At 44.8% G+C, this 16,430-nt stretch overlaps 4 protein-coding genes across 4 annotated transcripts; 3 read left to right on the forward strand and 1 right to left on the reverse strand.

The window, feature by feature from the left end:
* Nucleotides 1-260: 260 nt before the first annotated feature.
* LOC310820671 (ADP-ribosylation factor 4) lies at nucleotides 261-4,434 on the forward strand. Its single transcript, XM_083692417.1, has 6 exons — nucleotides 261-438; nucleotides 1,151-1,231; nucleotides 2,454-2,563; nucleotides 2,972-3,043; nucleotides 3,457-3,582; nucleotides 4,115-4,434. Exons 1-6 carry the CDS (start codon nucleotides 372-374, stop codon nucleotides 4,199-4,201), a joined length of 543 nt encoding a protein of 180 aa, XP_083548543.1. The 5' UTR covers nucleotides 261-371; the 3' UTR covers nucleotides 4,202-4,434.
* A 652-nt stretch (nucleotides 4,435-5,086) lies between these two features.
* Nucleotides 5,087-8,236, reverse strand: lamtor4 (late endosomal/lysosomal adaptor, MAPK and MTOR activator 4). The gene is made up of 4 exons (XM_083692033.1): nucleotides 8,168-8,236; nucleotides 7,583-7,663; nucleotides 6,892-7,009; nucleotides 5,087-6,032 (listed from the first exon to the last, which is right to left on the reverse strand). The coding sequence occupies exons 1-4, from the start codon at nucleotides 8,168-8,170 to the stop codon at nucleotides 5,935-5,937; spliced, it is 300 nt and encodes a 99-aa protein (XP_083548159.1). The 5' UTR covers nucleotides 8,171-8,236; the 3' UTR covers nucleotides 5,087-5,934.
* Nucleotides 8,237-8,507: 271 nt separating this feature from the next.
* atp6v1f (ATPase H+ transporting V1 subunit F) lies at nucleotides 8,508-10,595 on the forward strand. Its single transcript, XM_083692492.1, has 2 exons — nucleotides 8,508-8,756; nucleotides 9,325-10,595. Exons 1-2 carry the CDS (start codon nucleotides 8,599-8,601, stop codon nucleotides 9,524-9,526), a joined length of 360 nt encoding a protein of 119 aa, XP_083548618.1. The 5' UTR covers nucleotides 8,508-8,598; the 3' UTR covers nucleotides 9,527-10,595.
* A 4,285-nt stretch (nucleotides 10,596-14,880) lies between these two features.
* LOC310820337 (protein SPMIP1-like) lies at nucleotides 14,881-15,958 on the forward strand (the record flags this gene model as incomplete). The annotated part of the gene is made up of 2 exons (XM_083691920.1): nucleotides 14,881-15,277; nucleotides 15,843-15,958. 2 exons carry the CDS (start codon nucleotides 14,881-14,883, stop codon nucleotides 15,956-15,958), a joined length of 513 nt encoding a protein of 170 aa, XP_083548046.1.
* Between the last annotated feature and the right edge of the window lie 472 nt (nucleotides 15,959-16,430).

Raw genomic sequence — 16,430 nt, forward strand, 5'->3', positions numbered from 1 at the left:
ATGTTGCTAAGGTCGGAATATTTGCCGATACGGCTTCTCACTGTCAAAAAGCCATATTCCGCCGTTTTTATCGAACAGTTTATACTGCTGTGACCGACTTAAAGCAATATCTTATACGCATTAATGAAAACACAACAGTAATAGCACACTAAACTGCTAGAATAATGAACGGTATTTTGTGTGTGAATAAAGTTATATCCAAGAGCTGACGTCATTTATTCCGCGTTGGCCTGGACGTGGCATCTGAGAAGACTGCACCCACCCTCTCTGCCCGGTGATCACAAACAGCTCGTAACACCACCCGGACGCTGCTCTTCTCTCCCGGATTACCTTTTCTATTTTACTATCGTCAAGCGGGGCTCTTTCACAACATGGGGCTAACAATTTCGTCGCTATTTTCCAAGCTTTTCGGCAAGAAACAGATGAGGATACTTATGGGTGAGCCTTTGCTATTCAACCCGGCCAATGAGCTAGCTCGCTAAACTAGCTACCTGGCTACATTTACTTGTCAGTGGGAAGGGTTTACCATATCAGACGCACTTTGCTTTTTGAGTAATAAGAGTGAAGTTACTGCCTGCCTATCGTGCCGCCTGTATCTTGTGGCTGCTAGCCAACATAATACAATCAGTTTGAGAACAACCGGAATTGAATTCAGCAGGCATGGGTGCTAGGATAACCATTAGCCCAGGCAACAAGACAGAGCTGTTTCACTGATAATTCACCCTAACATGAGATGGTAATGTGTTTGTTCACACGAGTAGTGGTTAGCAAACTTCCACCAGATCTCAGCGATATGTAGAAAGAAAATATATATGGAAAGTTGGGGATTGCATTTAACTTTTCTAATGGTTGCCATGGGGGGTCGGGGGGGGGAGTCAGTCAGTCAGTCATCAATCTGGTGAAGATATGGGAGTGATGATGGAGTTGTTTTTGTCTAATGCCATATCTTATCATATGCTGTGCCATATCTTTGTGTTATCGGTCCCATATGTAACCTTTAACGTTGACGGTTAATAATGACGAGACATGTAATCCCCGTGTGTCAAAGTTGCCTTAAAATACGCTCTGGGGTATGCTTGTTTGTGTTGTTCCATGCCTAAGGATGTGTATGACTAGTGTACCTTGTTCACATGTAACGTGTCTTTTGCAGTTGGTTTGGACGCTGCCGGAAAGACAACTATCCTCTACAAACTGAAGCTGGGAGAGATTGTCACCACTATTCCAACTATTGGTAAGAGTTTAGGTTTTGTTGCGAGTGTAAGACACACTTCTACACACATCTCTGGCTATGAACATTGGTCTCGTCTCAGCCCCCGACAGCCTATCTTTCAAATCATCTCTTCTCTCCCGTAATCTGATTTGAGTGGACAGCTACTTCCTTGTGGATGTTGGACAGGGGAGAAGATTACGATTGATCACCAACAGCATGACTGTCTTTTGTCATGCTCTCGCTTAGTGGCTTGACACCCACCCACACACGGGTACAGACACGATGTGGGACACACAGGGATGTGTAGGGCTATTGCCTACCATGTTTGGTGTTTGTGGAAATTAACACGTAGTCCACACAGACACACACACAGACACTTGTGTAAATGCAATTCAGCCCACTTACTTTTTAACAGCCTTTTCACAACTTTTCTTCTTCGTCTACACTGACGTGGTGGGGAGGGAGGGGATGGGAGTTGGCTGGTTCTGGGGAGGGAGGGGATGGGAGTTGGCTGGTTCTGGTGAGACAGGGGATAGGAGCTGGCTGGTTCTGGTGAAGCAGGGGATAGGAGTTGGTTGGTTCTGGGGAGGCAGGGGATAGGAGTTGGTTGGTTCTGGGGAGGCAGGGGATAGGAGTTGGTTGGTTCTGGGGAGGCAGGGGATAGGAGTTGGCTGGTTCTGGTGAGACAGGGGATAGGAGTTGGTTGGTTCTGGGGAGGCAGGGGATAGGAGTTGGCTGGTTCTGGTGAAGCAGGGGATAGGAGTTGGTTGGTTCTAAACCAAGCTTGACCACAGAGGGAACAAAGGGACCCGTAGACGGCTGCGCTGCCAGAGCTGTTGGGACTTGCTGGTGACGAAGCTGTTTTGATGGAGCAGATTAGAGGCTGAAGTGTCTCACTCCTAGCCAAAAGAATGGGGAACAAAATGTCCCGTCCCATTTAAGATGAGATAGGGAGACAGATTTAGGTCAGCATTTCATTTTCATCTTAATTTGGGTTTTTCCATGTGTTTTTTTTTTTTTTTTATATTACTTTTTTTATTTTTTATAATGCCGGGATTGATCTAACAGGTCATCCTGGTTCTAGTTCATGTCTGTATGTCCCTGTTGATGAAGCTCGCTCTCTCTCTGTCCCTCTCCCCTTCTCTCTCTCTGTCCCTCACCCCCTCTCTCTCTCTCTATCCCTCACCCCCTCTCTCTCTCTCTATCCCTCACCCCCTCTTCCCTTCTCTCTCTCGCTCGACAGGTTTTAACGTGGAGACAGTCGAATACAAGAACATCTGCTTCACCGTGTGGGACGTGGGCGGTCAAGACAAGATCCGCCCCCTGTGGAGGCACTACTTCCAGAACACACAGGTACGACGGCCAGGTGCTGACCTGCAGCATCAGCAGCATCACTGTAGGCCTCTGTTATCCTAATGTAGCTGGATACAAAGTCCTCTCTCATAATGTAGCTGGATACAAAGTCCTCTCTCATAATGTAACTGGATACAAAGTCCTCTCTCATAATGTAACTGGATACAAAGTGCTCTTGATGGCCATTAGAAAGGATCCCATTAAACGTCGGTCTCACGCCCTCTGAAACCTTCTCTGATTTGTTGGAGTCCTTTGGAAGGATCTACCGTCGTACCGCACTTCCTTCAACTGCCTGCCGTTTATTGCCTCCCAGAATGATTCTCCGACAGGTCACATGGTCACGCGCGTGTGGCACTGTAAAAGGATGGACGGGACAAAAGCTGATATTTGAACCTTTGACCTTTGCAGGGCCTTATCTTCGTAGTCGACAGCAACGACAGGGAGAGAGTAGCAGAGTCAGCGGAGGAGCTATCAAAAATGGTAAGTATTTGGGATCTGTTCAAATAGTTTCTCACTTGAAATAGTTCTGGTCTTGTCTGTGAGCCTTTTTCCGTGCAGTGGCACGAAAGTGACAAATCTCATCCTTTCTGCTGCTCTAGAAATAGTAACTCTTAGCTTTTGGATTCATTCATATGAAAAGGAACTTCAGGCGTTAGTTGATGTGGGCAAATAAAGAGCAGCTCACTTGTGTATAATGGTGTTATTTATACAGGGATTTGCCCGCCCTTGCGATGTATCATTCATCTGCGTTGGCACATTGCCCTCCTACTGTGTAGCCCACAGTATATGGTTTTCCTTCCACAATGGCCGCCTGTATTTACACTCTCTCTCCTCTCTCTCTCTCTCTCTCTTCTCTCTCTCTTCCCTTTTTTTTCTATTATTTACCTCTAAAGCTGCAGGAAGACGAGTTGAGAGAGGCTGTGTTACTGGTGTTTGCCAACAAACAGGACCTCCCCAACGCCATGGCAGTGAGCGACCTCACAGACAAACTGGGCCTGCAGAACCTGCGCAACAGAACTGTGAGTGTCTCTCTCACACCCACTCATGTCGTCTACACTCGCCGAAATGGATTCAGAAGGATTAGATGACTGGTTTGAATTTAAGGGTGCTCAGAACCTTGGCTTTCCTGGTTCCAACAGCCTGGGAAAATCCTATGCAGAAAGTAGCTACAATGGGGGTGAAAACCTGTTTTGAAATGAGTGACGCCTCGTGACACATCAAACCAAACACTACCTTGGGCTTGGGCGGAGTTTGCTTTGGGCCAAAAAAAACAAACAAACTGAATGTAGTTTTTCCTTCAGGTTTTCTCCAATGCCGGAAGCTAGCATAGGCAACAACTGTCTAAAAAAAAAAAAATCAAACATACTACGGGCTTGTGGAGGAATGTAACATCCAATGAAATTGCGAGCACATTCAGTTCAGTCCAAGCCAGAGTGGCTAATCTAAAAATGCTCCACACCTCCAGTGGACATGAGAACAGGGTGATGTGGAGGAGCTGTGAGGCTACGCAAGACAAGGTTTCTCATTATCTCTCCTTTCCTTTCCTTCCAGTGGCACGTCCAGGCGACCTGTGCCACCCAGGGCACCGGGCTTTACGAAGGGCTGGACTGGCTGTCCAACGAGCTGTCGAAACGCTAGGAGACGGAGACGTCACAGGAGCAGGACCCGAGTGAACGAGAGATCTGAACATGCGCAGAGCGACGGTGAAGAGGAGGAGAGGATGGGCGCAGGATGACATTCTCATCAGGAAGAACGCCAACTTTTTAAATTATCAGTGTCTGTCTGGTAGAACTTGCAGTTATGGACTTTACGATCAGTACCTGTTCTGAAACCTTTCTTTTTTTCTTTTTTTTTTTGGTTCATCATGATCCCCGTTGTCATCCCCCGCAGATGTCCCGTAGACTGTTTACATCTTCCTTTATGCCTATCCAACTCCCTCGACTGTAAAAATGTTTTAAGTTGCATGTTTTTAAAAAAACAAAACATAACAAAAATAGAATCACGTGATGGTTGTGCTGATGTTGATCGTTGTGGAGTGGGAGGGAAGGCCACTAGGGTTTGGGTGGGCGGGGATTTGGAGAACAGGGGTTTGTTTGGGGTAACGGTGCACAGGGGAGGGCGAAGGGTGGTTTTAGGTACAAGAACCCTGGGCCCCCTCCTGACTGACTCATTCCAGAGCTGAACCTGAAGGCCAGTTCCATTCCTAAACAATGTGAAGACCTTCAGTTGTTCCAAGGGCCATTATGATGCAATAAAGATTCTTTTTTTTTTTTTTTTTCTCTACTGTTGAAAGGTGGTCAGGTGTCTTTTTCTGGGATCAGTTGTGGCACAGGTAATTTGTGACGTAAAGGAGGTGTACTGTGGATTCAGCAGCCCTGGGTACAATAGTCTAATCAATACTGTAGGAGTAATTTTTCATTTGTACATCTTCGGCAAAGAAAGAGGTGTTTTTTAAACTCCCTGATACTTTCTGAAAATAATTATTTAATTACTTTCAGGGAGCTCATCTTGTGGAAAAGTATATTATATACATAGTATACTATATATATCAATATAACATTAATTATATATAAGTTAAACATAGCTTTAATGTGTTTAGACGCAAGCTGCTCTGCCTGCTAATCCATTCACATTTAGCATTCCCACTAAAACATTTAATGTATATACTTTAAAAGCATTTAAGAACACAATATGAATATCACATTTATATAATAAGACAAACTTTATTCAAGCTGATTGGTTGGTCTGAATAGTCGAAACCCAGAGCCTTTCATAATTAGAATACATCTTCCAGTAAATAAAACATTAAGAAATTAAATAGATGCAAAGAAACTGTTACAACAGACCAGTCATTGTATATACATGAGTATTATTGATAGTGACTATATAAACACACTTTAGACCAGGGGAGGCTCGTGGAGGTAGAAATCGGAGGACGGGCTCATTGTAATACATGGAATGAGGAATGGTATCAAACACGTGCATCATGTACGATACCATTCCTCAGTCCACTCGATGCTTTACAATGAGCCCGTCCTCCAATTTCCACCTTCACCAGCCTCCCCTGCTTTAGACAATTAGATCAGGTTAGAAAAACCAGCAGATATCCTAGTTATCATCAAACAGTTCAGGTTCAAGCTTCTGAACAAAGCAACGCATCGCTGACATGCAGATCCACGAACTGGATGGGTGGGAGTCCAGCCTACTAGCCACACACACAGTCCATTCACACACAGCAGTTGTGAATTTACTCTTCAAGTCGAACAGTTCTTCATTGTCATACATCTTCCTCCATCCTGTGTGTGTGTGGAGGAACAGTGAAGAGGAACAGTCTCCTTGGCCCTTCCACGCCCCCCCCCATCCCATCACCACTACACAGATACAGGTTCCCGCTGGTTGTTTTGACGTTTTACGACAAAGACCTTCTGACCAGACACGGTCACTGTGTACACGTAGTCCTCTAGCATGACTGGAGAGACGACAGACACACAGACAGACAGACACACAGACACACAGGAGGGAGGTCTGGTTAGAGACGCAGTCCGTGACGAACCAAATGACCAAACCAAGTGACATGGATAGACATATGTAGACGAGATGCACCGGTGTCGTTGCCTGTGTGTGACGCAGGTCGCAGGTGTGTTGTTGCCTGTGTGTGACGCAGGTGTGTTGTTGCCTGTGTGTGACGCAGGTGTGTTGTTGCCTGTGTGTGACGCAGGTCGCAGGTGTGTTGTTGTCTGTGTGTGATGCAGGTGTGTCGTTGTCTGTGTGTGATGCAGGTGTGTTGTTGTCTGTGTGTGACGCAGGTGTGTTGTTGTCTGTGTGTGACGCAGGTGTGTCGTTGCCTGTGTGTGATGTAGGTCACAGGTGTGTCGTTGTCTGTGTGTGATGCAGGTGTGTTGTTGCCTGTGTGTGATGCAGGTGTGTTGTTGCCTGTGTGTGATGCAGGTGTGTCGTTGTCTGTGTGTGATGCAGGTCACAGGTGTGTTGTTGTCTGTGTGTGATGCAGGTGTGTCGTTGCCTGTGTGTGATGCAGGTGTGTCGTTGCCTGTGTGTGATGTAGGTCACAGGTGTGTCGTTGTCTGTGTGTGATGCAGGTGTGTTGTTGCCTGTGTGTGATGCAGGTGTGTCGTTGTCTGTGTGTGATGCAGGTCACAGGTGTGTTGTTGCCTGTGTGTGATGCAGGTCGCAGGTGTGTTGTTGTCCGTGTGTGATGCAGGTGTGTTGTTGTCTGTGTGTGATGCAGGTCACAGGTGTGTCGTTGTCTGTGTGTGATGCAGGTGTGTCGTTGTCTGTGTGTGATGCAGGTCGCAGGTGTGTTGTCTTACCTGACATACGTTTGAAGGGCGGCTCTGCAGCGCCCTGCAGTCTGAGACGACACGCCGTCCGCACCATCTGCATTATCACCCCCGCCGTGTGCTCATCATTCTCCAGCTCGCCTGCAGACTGAAGGAGAGAAAGAGAGGATTTAGTTATTTATTTCTATCATTAAACAATGATAATATATATATAGATCGATATACAGTACCAGTCAAAAGTTTGGACACACCTTCTCATTCAATGGTTTTTCTTTATTTTTTTTAAATTATTTTCTACATTGTAGATTAATATTGAAGACATCAAAACTATGAAGGAACACATGGAATGAAAAAAGTGTTAAACAAACCAGAATATGGTTTATATTTTAGATTCTTCAAAGTAGCCACCTTTTGCTTTGATGACAGCTTTGGACACTCTTGGCAAGTTTGTGTCCAAACTTTTGACTGGTACTGTATATATATATATATATATATATATATATATATATATATATATATATATATATATATATATAAATAGAGAGAGAGAGAGAGAGAGACAGGGGGGGGGAGAGAGAGAGAGGGGGGGGGGAGAGAGAGAGAGAGGGGGGGGGGGGGAGAGAGAGAGAGGGGGGGGAGAGAGAGAGGGGGGGGGGGGAGAGAGAGAGGGGGGGGGGGGAGAGAGAGAGGGGGGGGGGGGAGAGATCATATGAGAACTCACCGCCAACACGCCATCTTCACTGATCACCAGATATCCTAACTGATCAGGGATCCTCTCCAAGCCCTGCGTCAGAGCGGTGGCCTGAAACCAACGTCCAAGTGTTACAAACGACACGTGAAAGTCAAGTCAAGTCTCGTTTATTTGTCATTACATTGAATACAAGGACGCGACGCGACGCAATACCTGCGGCAGAGCAGCGCTACAACGTCAGTCACCATCAACCACAGAACGTAACCAGGGGAAGAGATCAAATGGAAACAGTAACAATAATAAAACAACGATCTCAACGGGGTCGCTCGGTTGTGGTCAGGGTGAATAATTAAACCAGTCGCATGTTAAACTTAGCGAAGTTGTTAATAGTGCAAACAGCAAAGTCGAGTCTGGTCACCAATCACCTGTCACCAGCGGAGTTAGCCGACCAGCGCTGCTACCGCGGATAGCAGGCTAGCTGGCTTAAAGAGTGACAAACGTCTACGTTCACGACACAAGACGAAGTGCAAGACTAACCACGGCGTTGGGAAAGGAAGGCATCACTTCTGTACATAACAGTTGCAGATTATTCGCTAAAATAAGGAGTACACTTACCATTTTAACTTATTCCTGCCAGACGAGAGGGACCATCTGCGTTTCCTCTCTTTCTTCACGTGACTCTATTCTCAGCTCGAGTTTGTGTGACGTCATGTGACGTGCGTGTCGTTCAGATCCGCAGATTAATTAATGCTCTACTACTTGTTGAAAAAATTCAACACAATTCACAATTCTATTTGATTAAATTAAATTCATTTTATGATGGCGATGATCACAGAGTATATTATTCGATTTATGTGCAGGTATCCATTGGCGTGAACGGTCGTTTTGTACCAGGCCAGCAGGGGGCGCTTGCGTTTGCGTTGCGACACGACTCAGTGAAAGCGGAAGTGGCAGTCAGCTGACAGCTTCATATGATCCAGAGGAGAAACAGGATTTGATCACTCGTTCCTTGTTTTTGACAGATCTACTTTGCCAAATCTCGGATAATGGCAGGGCGAGGTAAATTGATCGCCGTTATTGGTGATGAAGACACGTGCACCGGCTTCCTCCTCGGGGGCATCGGCGAGCTGAACAAAAACCGGAAACCTAATTTCTTGGTGGTCGAGAAGGACACGAGCGTCACGGAGATAGAGGAGACCTTCAAGTAAGTCGTAACTCGACCATGTCCACCTAGAGAAGGGCCTCTGTCTCGGAAGGTAGAAGCTGCATGTCAAGAAATTGAGTGAGTGTGAAAAGAAATGCATATCAGGCATTTGAACATCTGACAGAAGTCGACCGTCTGTCATCCGATTGCACTGAGAATGCATGTCACATGACCGCTCCCCTGGTGTCGTTGCTCAGTGCATTGTGTTATTTTATGAAGAATCAGACCTTGACTGGTTAATAATTTGCTTATTTCACCAATCATTTTTATACTCCTGGACAATAGGCTACTTCTCTTGTGTTTTGGTGTGACAGTTTGCAGTCCTGCACTGATACCCCAGTTGGCCTTCATCTATGATGCCCATCAGGGGAGGCTGGTGGAGGTAGAAATCGGAGGACGGGCTCATTGTAATGCATGGAACGGGATCAGGAATAACAAACATGCCTGTCCTCCAATTTCTGCCTCCACTGATACCCATTCACCCTGTACCGTAGTATTACCCTGAGCATAACCAAGTTCCGTGTTCCGTGTTCCGTCTCTGAGCTGTCATTGTTCCCTCGTCACCCAGGAGTTTCCTGGCCCGCAATGACATCGGCATCATCCTGATCAACCAGTTCATCGCGGAGATGATCCGCCACGCCATCGACGGCCACATGGAGTCCATCCCGGCCGTCCTGGAGATCCCCTCTAAAGAGCACCCTTACGACGCCTCCAAGGACTCCATCCTCCGCAGGGCCAAGGGCATGTTCTGCGCTGAGGACTTCAGATAAACACACACAGGGACACCGACACACACACACACACACACACACACACACACACACACACACACACACACACACACACACACACACACACACACACAGGGACAGTGGTAGTGACGGGGGAGAGGGGACATAATGGACTTACATGACCTTAGATAAAATCGTTGAGTCTTGAGTGAGAATTGGCTTCGTGAAAATAGTCGATTTACAGTTTCATGTTGGCCTCTTCTCCATGTCATTGAATCACCTAGACCAATGTCCCGCTCTCTCATCTCTGGCAGTCCCTGCTCCAGACACCTGCAAATACACTCTAAATTCAAATGTTGTGTTTGTAAGATTTTCTTTTTCATTCCTTTGTCTGGAAACACAGATGGTAATAGCACTTGTTCATTGACTGCATTGATGGATTAATGGTTTTGTCTGTTGCCTTTCCCGGTTCTTGATGTTGTCTTAAATCTTACACAGGTACTACATCACATAGCAGTCTCGGTCAGACTTTTCATATTTCTGTGATCAGTCTGTTTTTCCACATTAGTTCATCCCATATTTTGCCATCGCTTTTTTGGGGGAGGCGTTGGATTAAGTCAACGGATTAAAATCTTCAAGTCGCTCATTGCAGCAGGGAATTGGGGATATTTAAAAACAGTACTGTAAAATGTGTCAGAGCGTGCAGATGACTGTGACTGACTGTACTTCTCCTTTTGTCATTCATGGGTTCCTACATGAATAGATTTCAATAACTGGATTTACTACATTACCTGCCTCTACATTACCTTCCTCTACATTACCTGCCTCTATGCATGTTCACACAGCTGGAGGTAGCATTTCTTCATCTGGTGAAATGTACAATATGGCGTGCAACATTCGGTGAAATACGTTTAATTTAATAAATCATCATTCTCTCACAAGTGGTCAAGTAGAAGTGAGGTTTTCTTTTATTTTGGGTGTTTTGTGTTGAGTACTGCAAAATGACTGCCTGTTGTAATGTGTTGACATTGTTACTAATGTGTTAACTTATACCTGTAAAAACCCAAGAAATCTCTATGTTCATGAAAATAAATTATTATGCTCTGTCTGTGCTGTGGGTTTGTGATGACTGAGTGTTTGAGTCCAGCAGAGCTTTGGTTAATCTAACCGTCTGGAAGACGTCATCAAATACAAGGAGGCAAAATCTCCCAAATCACACTCTCACATAGGCAAAGCATTCAGTATCCCCCTGAACATTTCCCATCGTTTAATATTTCTACTATTTCAGTGTTTAAAATCACCCCTATGCTTGTTTTAAAGCCCGAGTGCTAATTGACAGCAGGCAGGACTGAGAAAACAGAGTCTCTGTGGCCCCTACGAGCTAAAGCCTGCCAAGAATGTAGCATGTCAGCGTTGATCATCTCCAATGCAGTCTCTGTGAAGCAAATAGATGGGTTCTTAATGACGGGACTTCATCACTTAGCATGTCAGGTGAAATTCCCACAACAACACATCCTTATCCAACATCAGTGGAGGCTGTTGGAGGTAGAAATCGGAGGACGGGCTCATTGTAATGCATGGAACGGAATGAGGAATGGTGTCAAACATGCACGTTTGATGCCATCCCTCATTCCATTCCATGCATTACAATGAGCCCGTCCTCCGGTTTCTACCTCCACCGGCCTCACCTGTTCAACATAGCATACAGTAGTAGTCACAGGTGAAGTACTTCCCAGCATCTCTCTGACAGCGACTGTCAAGGGTTAATCAGCGATAAAGAGGATAACCTTCCAAACCCCTGTGTGCTAAAACTCAAAACGGTTCCCATGATTACAAGCAGGCCTTGAGAGAGACCGGGGTTGACGTATTGTGAGGTGGCATTGACAGGTGATGAGAACTGGCAAATATTTTAACAACATTGAAAAGGCCTCATCACTCTTCCCGCTGGACATGTGTGTCCTTCCCACTCATGTCCTTCGGCAAACTGAGAAAAACCCTGACAAACAACTGCTCTGTTGTAAACCTGCCCTTTATACAGACAAGGTTGGCCAAAGCGTGCATATATAAGGGGTAAGACTGGACGTGTTCCTAGTTGTTTGGGTTCGTTTACCTACCTCTCTCTCTCCCTCTCTGTTGATCCCCCCGTCAACCCTTGGCGAGGACAGATTGGACAGTATGAGCCCTGCCTGGTGTCTCAGTGTGGTTCTCCTGGGACACGTCTTCGGAAGTCCTGTCCCTTTCAACAGCATGGCCAACGGTACGAGGTAAGACATCTACCTGTGCAAACACAATGACGCCTAAAACACCTGAGGTGTCCGTCATATAGCCAGCCTGCAAATGAATCATCCTATGCATGTGTCCAAACAATGCTTTACATGCTAGAAAACTGCATAAAAAAATAAATATATATATATATCTGTTTACCATAATCTGTTTATTAGTTATTAGAAAGCATGTTCTTGACACACTGTACAGATTTTTTCTGGTGCCATGGTGATATCAATAATGATTTGATTATTGACCTTTTAACAACTAAAACACTACTGAGAGCACCATCAAAGCAGAGGTTTGAGTTTAGAGATGAATGGATTGATGGATAGAGCTGTTATTTTATTTTCTCTCTGTAGACAGAATGAGACTCTTCGCCAAGTGAATGACACAGGGGACAACTGGATAAAGTGAGTATTGGGTACAATGAAACCTCTAATGGTTGTAAAACAAAGAAAATGGGTTTTATATTCATAATGAAATGTCCTAATAGGGCACTAACTATAGCAGTCAAAGGTCATACCTGCCTGACTGTTTAGTAAGATCAACAAATTATTATAAAAAATATTTTTTTTAATTTAATTTGTCTAATTTGAACTTCCATGGCCAATGTGGTGACACACACACACACACACACACACACACACACACACACACACACACACAGACACAAACACACACACACACACAGACACACACACACGCTGCATGCTTTAACCCATCTGGACCCCCAACTGCCGCCTCTCTCCAGACCCACTCTAATGAGCCGCTTCCCTCCCCTAGACTGGTGTCATGTTGCTTCCTCCCTAACTGTGGGACGCCTAACCTGGCCTCCTCCCTGCAGACAGGCGACCAGGTAGCAGGCGGCGCCACCTTTGACCCCTATGGGATAGGCAAAAAATGAGACAGACAGAGCCATGATGGGCCACACAGTCCTCAACACAGCTTAGACCAGCACACAGCTGATTAACAAGAATATATATATATATAATAATAATAATACAATGGCCGAAGCGTAATAAAATATCTATATATGTGTGTAATAACATATCTATATATGTGTGTAATAACATATCTATATATGTGTGTAATAACATATCTATATATTTGTGTTGTTCGTAATGTCACATGTCTGGATGTATTTCAGTGGACAAACATTTGTAATGCTTTGTGGGACCTAGTGCAGCTTGTCAAATGCTTCTCTTTGTACTTTGTGTAACTATCTGAGCTTCACCAATGAAAACCTTTACACACCAGGAGTGATGTGATAAACTCACTTGCAGCTTTTCACAGAAGAATAAAATCTGAAATGTCTTCTTGCTTTGTCAGTTGAATCCACAAAAATTCGGATGTAATTCTGATGTATTGATATGTCCTTGTTGGCAATGAACCACCATGAAAACTACTTGGGCAGTGATATGTTGAGCTTCATAAAAAAAATAAACCAATATAAGACATTGCAAGACAGACAGTAACCAAGAGCAACAACAGTGATTCATGTTTAACACGACCTAGGAGACAACAGAGGTGATTTTACACACTGTTACTTCAAGATTTTCAAATGGCAAACATGGCATCATACACAGTGACTGAAACCCCTTTCCCGTATTTCCCCACAGGCCAAACGAGACGTATAGTCTGGAAACAGAGTATGACTATGCGTAAGTAACAGACCAATCTGGAGCAGTTGAGTACCACAGGAGGCTGGTGGGGGTAGAAATCGGAGGACGGGCTCATTGTAATGCGTGGAACGTTATAAGGAATAGCATCAAACACGCGGTGCCGGTCCTCCGATTTCTGCCTCCACCAGCCTCTCCTGTTGAGTGCAGTATATGACATCACACACCCCACAGCTACTGTTACTGGTCAATTCTGTTGGTTTGTGTTCAGTCACTGTTCTTCTCTTCTGCCAACAGGTTGGAGGAGCAGCGGCAGAGTTGGAACGCAACCGATGGCAACTTCACAATACCAAGGTGAGTTGTTACTCCCAAGGAGGCCAACCTCAACAGGAGTTTACCATTTCATTCACCCATTTATGCTGTTCCGTTATGCAACTGTTGAGCTTCTCTCTATACAAACAGGAACGGGGAAATCTCTGTGATTAAAACAATTCTTAAGTAAGTACTGTGTGAGCAGATTGTACATTCAGTCAACCATTTATTGTTGTGTAACTTGATATAACATGTATAACTGAGACATTATCTGAATTATTTTGTAGCATAGCGCAATCACCTCCACGTTGCTCGCTAAGCATCTGTGCCTTGATCAACCTCGGCAATGACCTGCAACACAGGGGGGACGAGAGAGCAGGCTGGTCGACATTGGACCCGAACGGAATAGGAAAGAAATGAGGACCGTGAGCTGAGGACCGTGAGCTGAGGACCGTGGACGCATCTCAGGAGCTGCTGGCGATCCGAGCTGATGGCTGTGTTCAGATTCTCTGCAAAAAACGTTCTGTAAAACTTCCTCCTTTCCTTTGTGGCCACTGATGGTGGATAATGACTGAAGGAGTGACACTTTTAAGACTCCAGCAACAATATTGGTTATTATTTCTTGTTGTAGCCTACATTGTAATTTGAGTGTGGGAAATCTAGACAATTAGTTAACTATATATTTAAGACAATGACTGGTTGATTTTCAACTTCTTTAATTTGAGATGAACCCATAAATGATTTATATATTTTTAATTATATCTAATGTCTAACGGTTTTTAAAAATAGTTTGTTACCAATGTTGATGGTAGGCTACACGGTTATCACAGAGATAAGCCAACATATTAAAAAAGTTGTATTCGGACTCAATGGTATCGAATAATGTGTCCTTTTTTTTTTTTTTTTTTTTTTTTTTTTTTTTTCTACAATTGTGACGACATAAACCTATTGTTACGCAAATGTCCAGTATGGAGAGGTTCGGAGAATCTCACATTGTGGTTCAGGACAATCTACTGTTATGCTGTTGTTATTCCATATGATTGAATTTGTCTAACAGTTCAAATGTAATGGATGATGCACATACAATCTTTAGTGTATCCAGTCGTTAAAAGGACATAGGCTAGTTTGCAGTAGGGGTCACCTCCAGACCCAAGGGTTACCTGCATTCGCTCTGGTGAAGGAGCATTCAGAGACATGGATTCGCAAAGGCAGGAATTTTGGAAAGAGGCGATTTTAAAAGAGAAATTAATCAGGCTAAATTGGTTTCGAGATAACTGGACCAAACCTAAACCGCTCAAAAAAGTGGGCGAGAAACGAAGGGTGAAACTGCCTCAAATCGCCGAGCCTCAACGCGATGCCAAACCGGTGAAAACGGCGGCCAAAGACGGTGCGCAGGGCAAGAGGAGAGACGAAAAAGTCCCTATTGATGTGATGCGGCCGGTGTCGGGAGAGACCCGGGACGTGCTGTATGACGGCTTTTCCAAAGAGGAGACGGGACGCTACAAATACCTCCTGCTTAGGAAGCGCAAGGACCCTGAGGTCAAATACCCCTACCCTATAACAAGCAACTGGCAGTATGGATGGGGTCTCGGTAAGGATATGACCAATTTATCATCATGTAGTTGGTGGAGATGTATGCAAAGGCTAGCTCACCCCACATACACATACACACACACAAACTCTTTGGCACTCTTCACTTCAATAATTTCCTGCCAACACATAATAATTATGTCAAAATGTATTCTAACCGCCTAAAAGATGCTCTTATTAGTTGGATATGAAGCCCAAAATGCTGCCATATAGGTTACAGGTGCAACACACAGACAACATTCGTCTTCATATGAAATACAAATGTTTGAGTCTTATTTATCAAATCACAGAGGTTAGTTTGATTTTCTCAGGGGAACCCCAATCTGAATTTAGGGGACCCCACATAGGGTCTCGACCCTTGGTGGTAGGTTTCGTGTGCCAAAAAAAAACCCCACATTCCAACAATTGATTCAAAGTGATTGCGTGTTTGTCCGTTATCACATCGATCTCTGCCACAGGGAGAGGCAGAGGAACTCAAGGGAATTGCATCATATAGATCTGCCTTAAAGTACATTCCATGCTTATCTCTTGTTGTCGTGGTAACGCCAAGTGCCCTCTGAACGCAGGGGACACGACCAAGGCCTACGTCCCGATGCACGCACTCAACGCCATCGTGAGAGAGAGCTTCTTCCGCAAGAACGGCATCTTCCCTCATTCCTCCTCCTCAGACACCGTGGCCTAGGACACACACACACACACACACACACACACACACACACACACACACACACACACACACACACAAGCACTGTTTTTGTTGTTTATTCTTCCCATTTTCTGAAAACCCAAGCTTGATACATAATTAATGTGTAAAATAAAAGAATGAAACGTGCCTCTAGAATCCCTTGCCGCTGTGTTTATGATACAAAGTGTGAATGCCCTAACCCTAACCCTAACCCTAACCCCGACCCCTCAGAAACCCATCCATGCATTAACCCCTAAACTACCTCTCCCCCTTACCAACCCGCCCTTTCCAACAGATACACAAACTAAAACAACTACAAAAATACGCTTTGTGGGTTTGCAATGTCTTATTTTGGTAGTAGTTTAAAGATGGTTTGGACGATAGATGGATAGATTTGCTGGGCCCGCTGCATCAGACACACTAACTAAAACAGCTAGGATCAATGCCATACAATGATGAGAGTAAAGCC

This window comes from Argentina silus, assembly GCF_951799395.1.
Source record: "Argentina silus genome assembly, chromosome: 20".
Taxonomy (NCBI): domain Eukaryota; kingdom Metazoa; phylum Chordata; class Actinopteri; order Argentiniformes; family Argentinidae; genus Argentina; species Argentina silus.

What these genes read in the sequence shown, in the direction of transcription:
- LOC310820671 (XM_083692417.1), top strand. Translation starts at nt 372, where the DNA reads ATGGGGCTAACAATTTCGTCGCTATTTTCCAAGCTTTTCGGCAAGAAA. An exon ending in ACTACTTCCAGAACACACAG is followed by an intron (nt 2,564 to 2,971) that starts GTACGACGGCCA and finishes TGACCTTTGCAG; the next exon opens with GGCCTTATCTTCGTAGTCGA. An exon ending in CGGAGGAGCTATCAAAAATG is followed by an intron (nt 3,044 to 3,456) that starts GTAAGTATTTGG and finishes TTACCTCTAAAG; the next exon opens with CTGCAGGAAGACGAGTTGAG.
- lamtor4 (XM_083692033.1), bottom strand. An exon ending in GTGAAGATGGCGTGTTGGCG is followed by an intron (nt 7,010 to 7,582) that starts GTGAGTTCTCAT and finishes TCTCTCCTTCAG; the next exon opens with TCTGCAGGCGAGCTGGAGAA. An exon ending in GCCCTTCAAACGTATGTCAG is followed by an intron (nt 6,033 to 6,891) that starts GTAAGACAACAC and finishes TCGTCTCTCCAG; the next exon opens with TCATGCTAGAGGACTACGTG.
- atp6v1f (XM_083692492.1), top strand. Translation starts at nt 8,599, where the DNA reads ATGGCAGGGCGAGGTAAATTGATCGCCGTTATTGGTGATGAAGACACG. An exon ending in GAGATAGAGGAGACCTTCAA is followed by an intron (nt 8,757 to 9,324) that starts GTAAGTCGTAAC and finishes CTCGTCACCCAG; the next exon opens with GAGTTTCCTGGCCCGCAATG.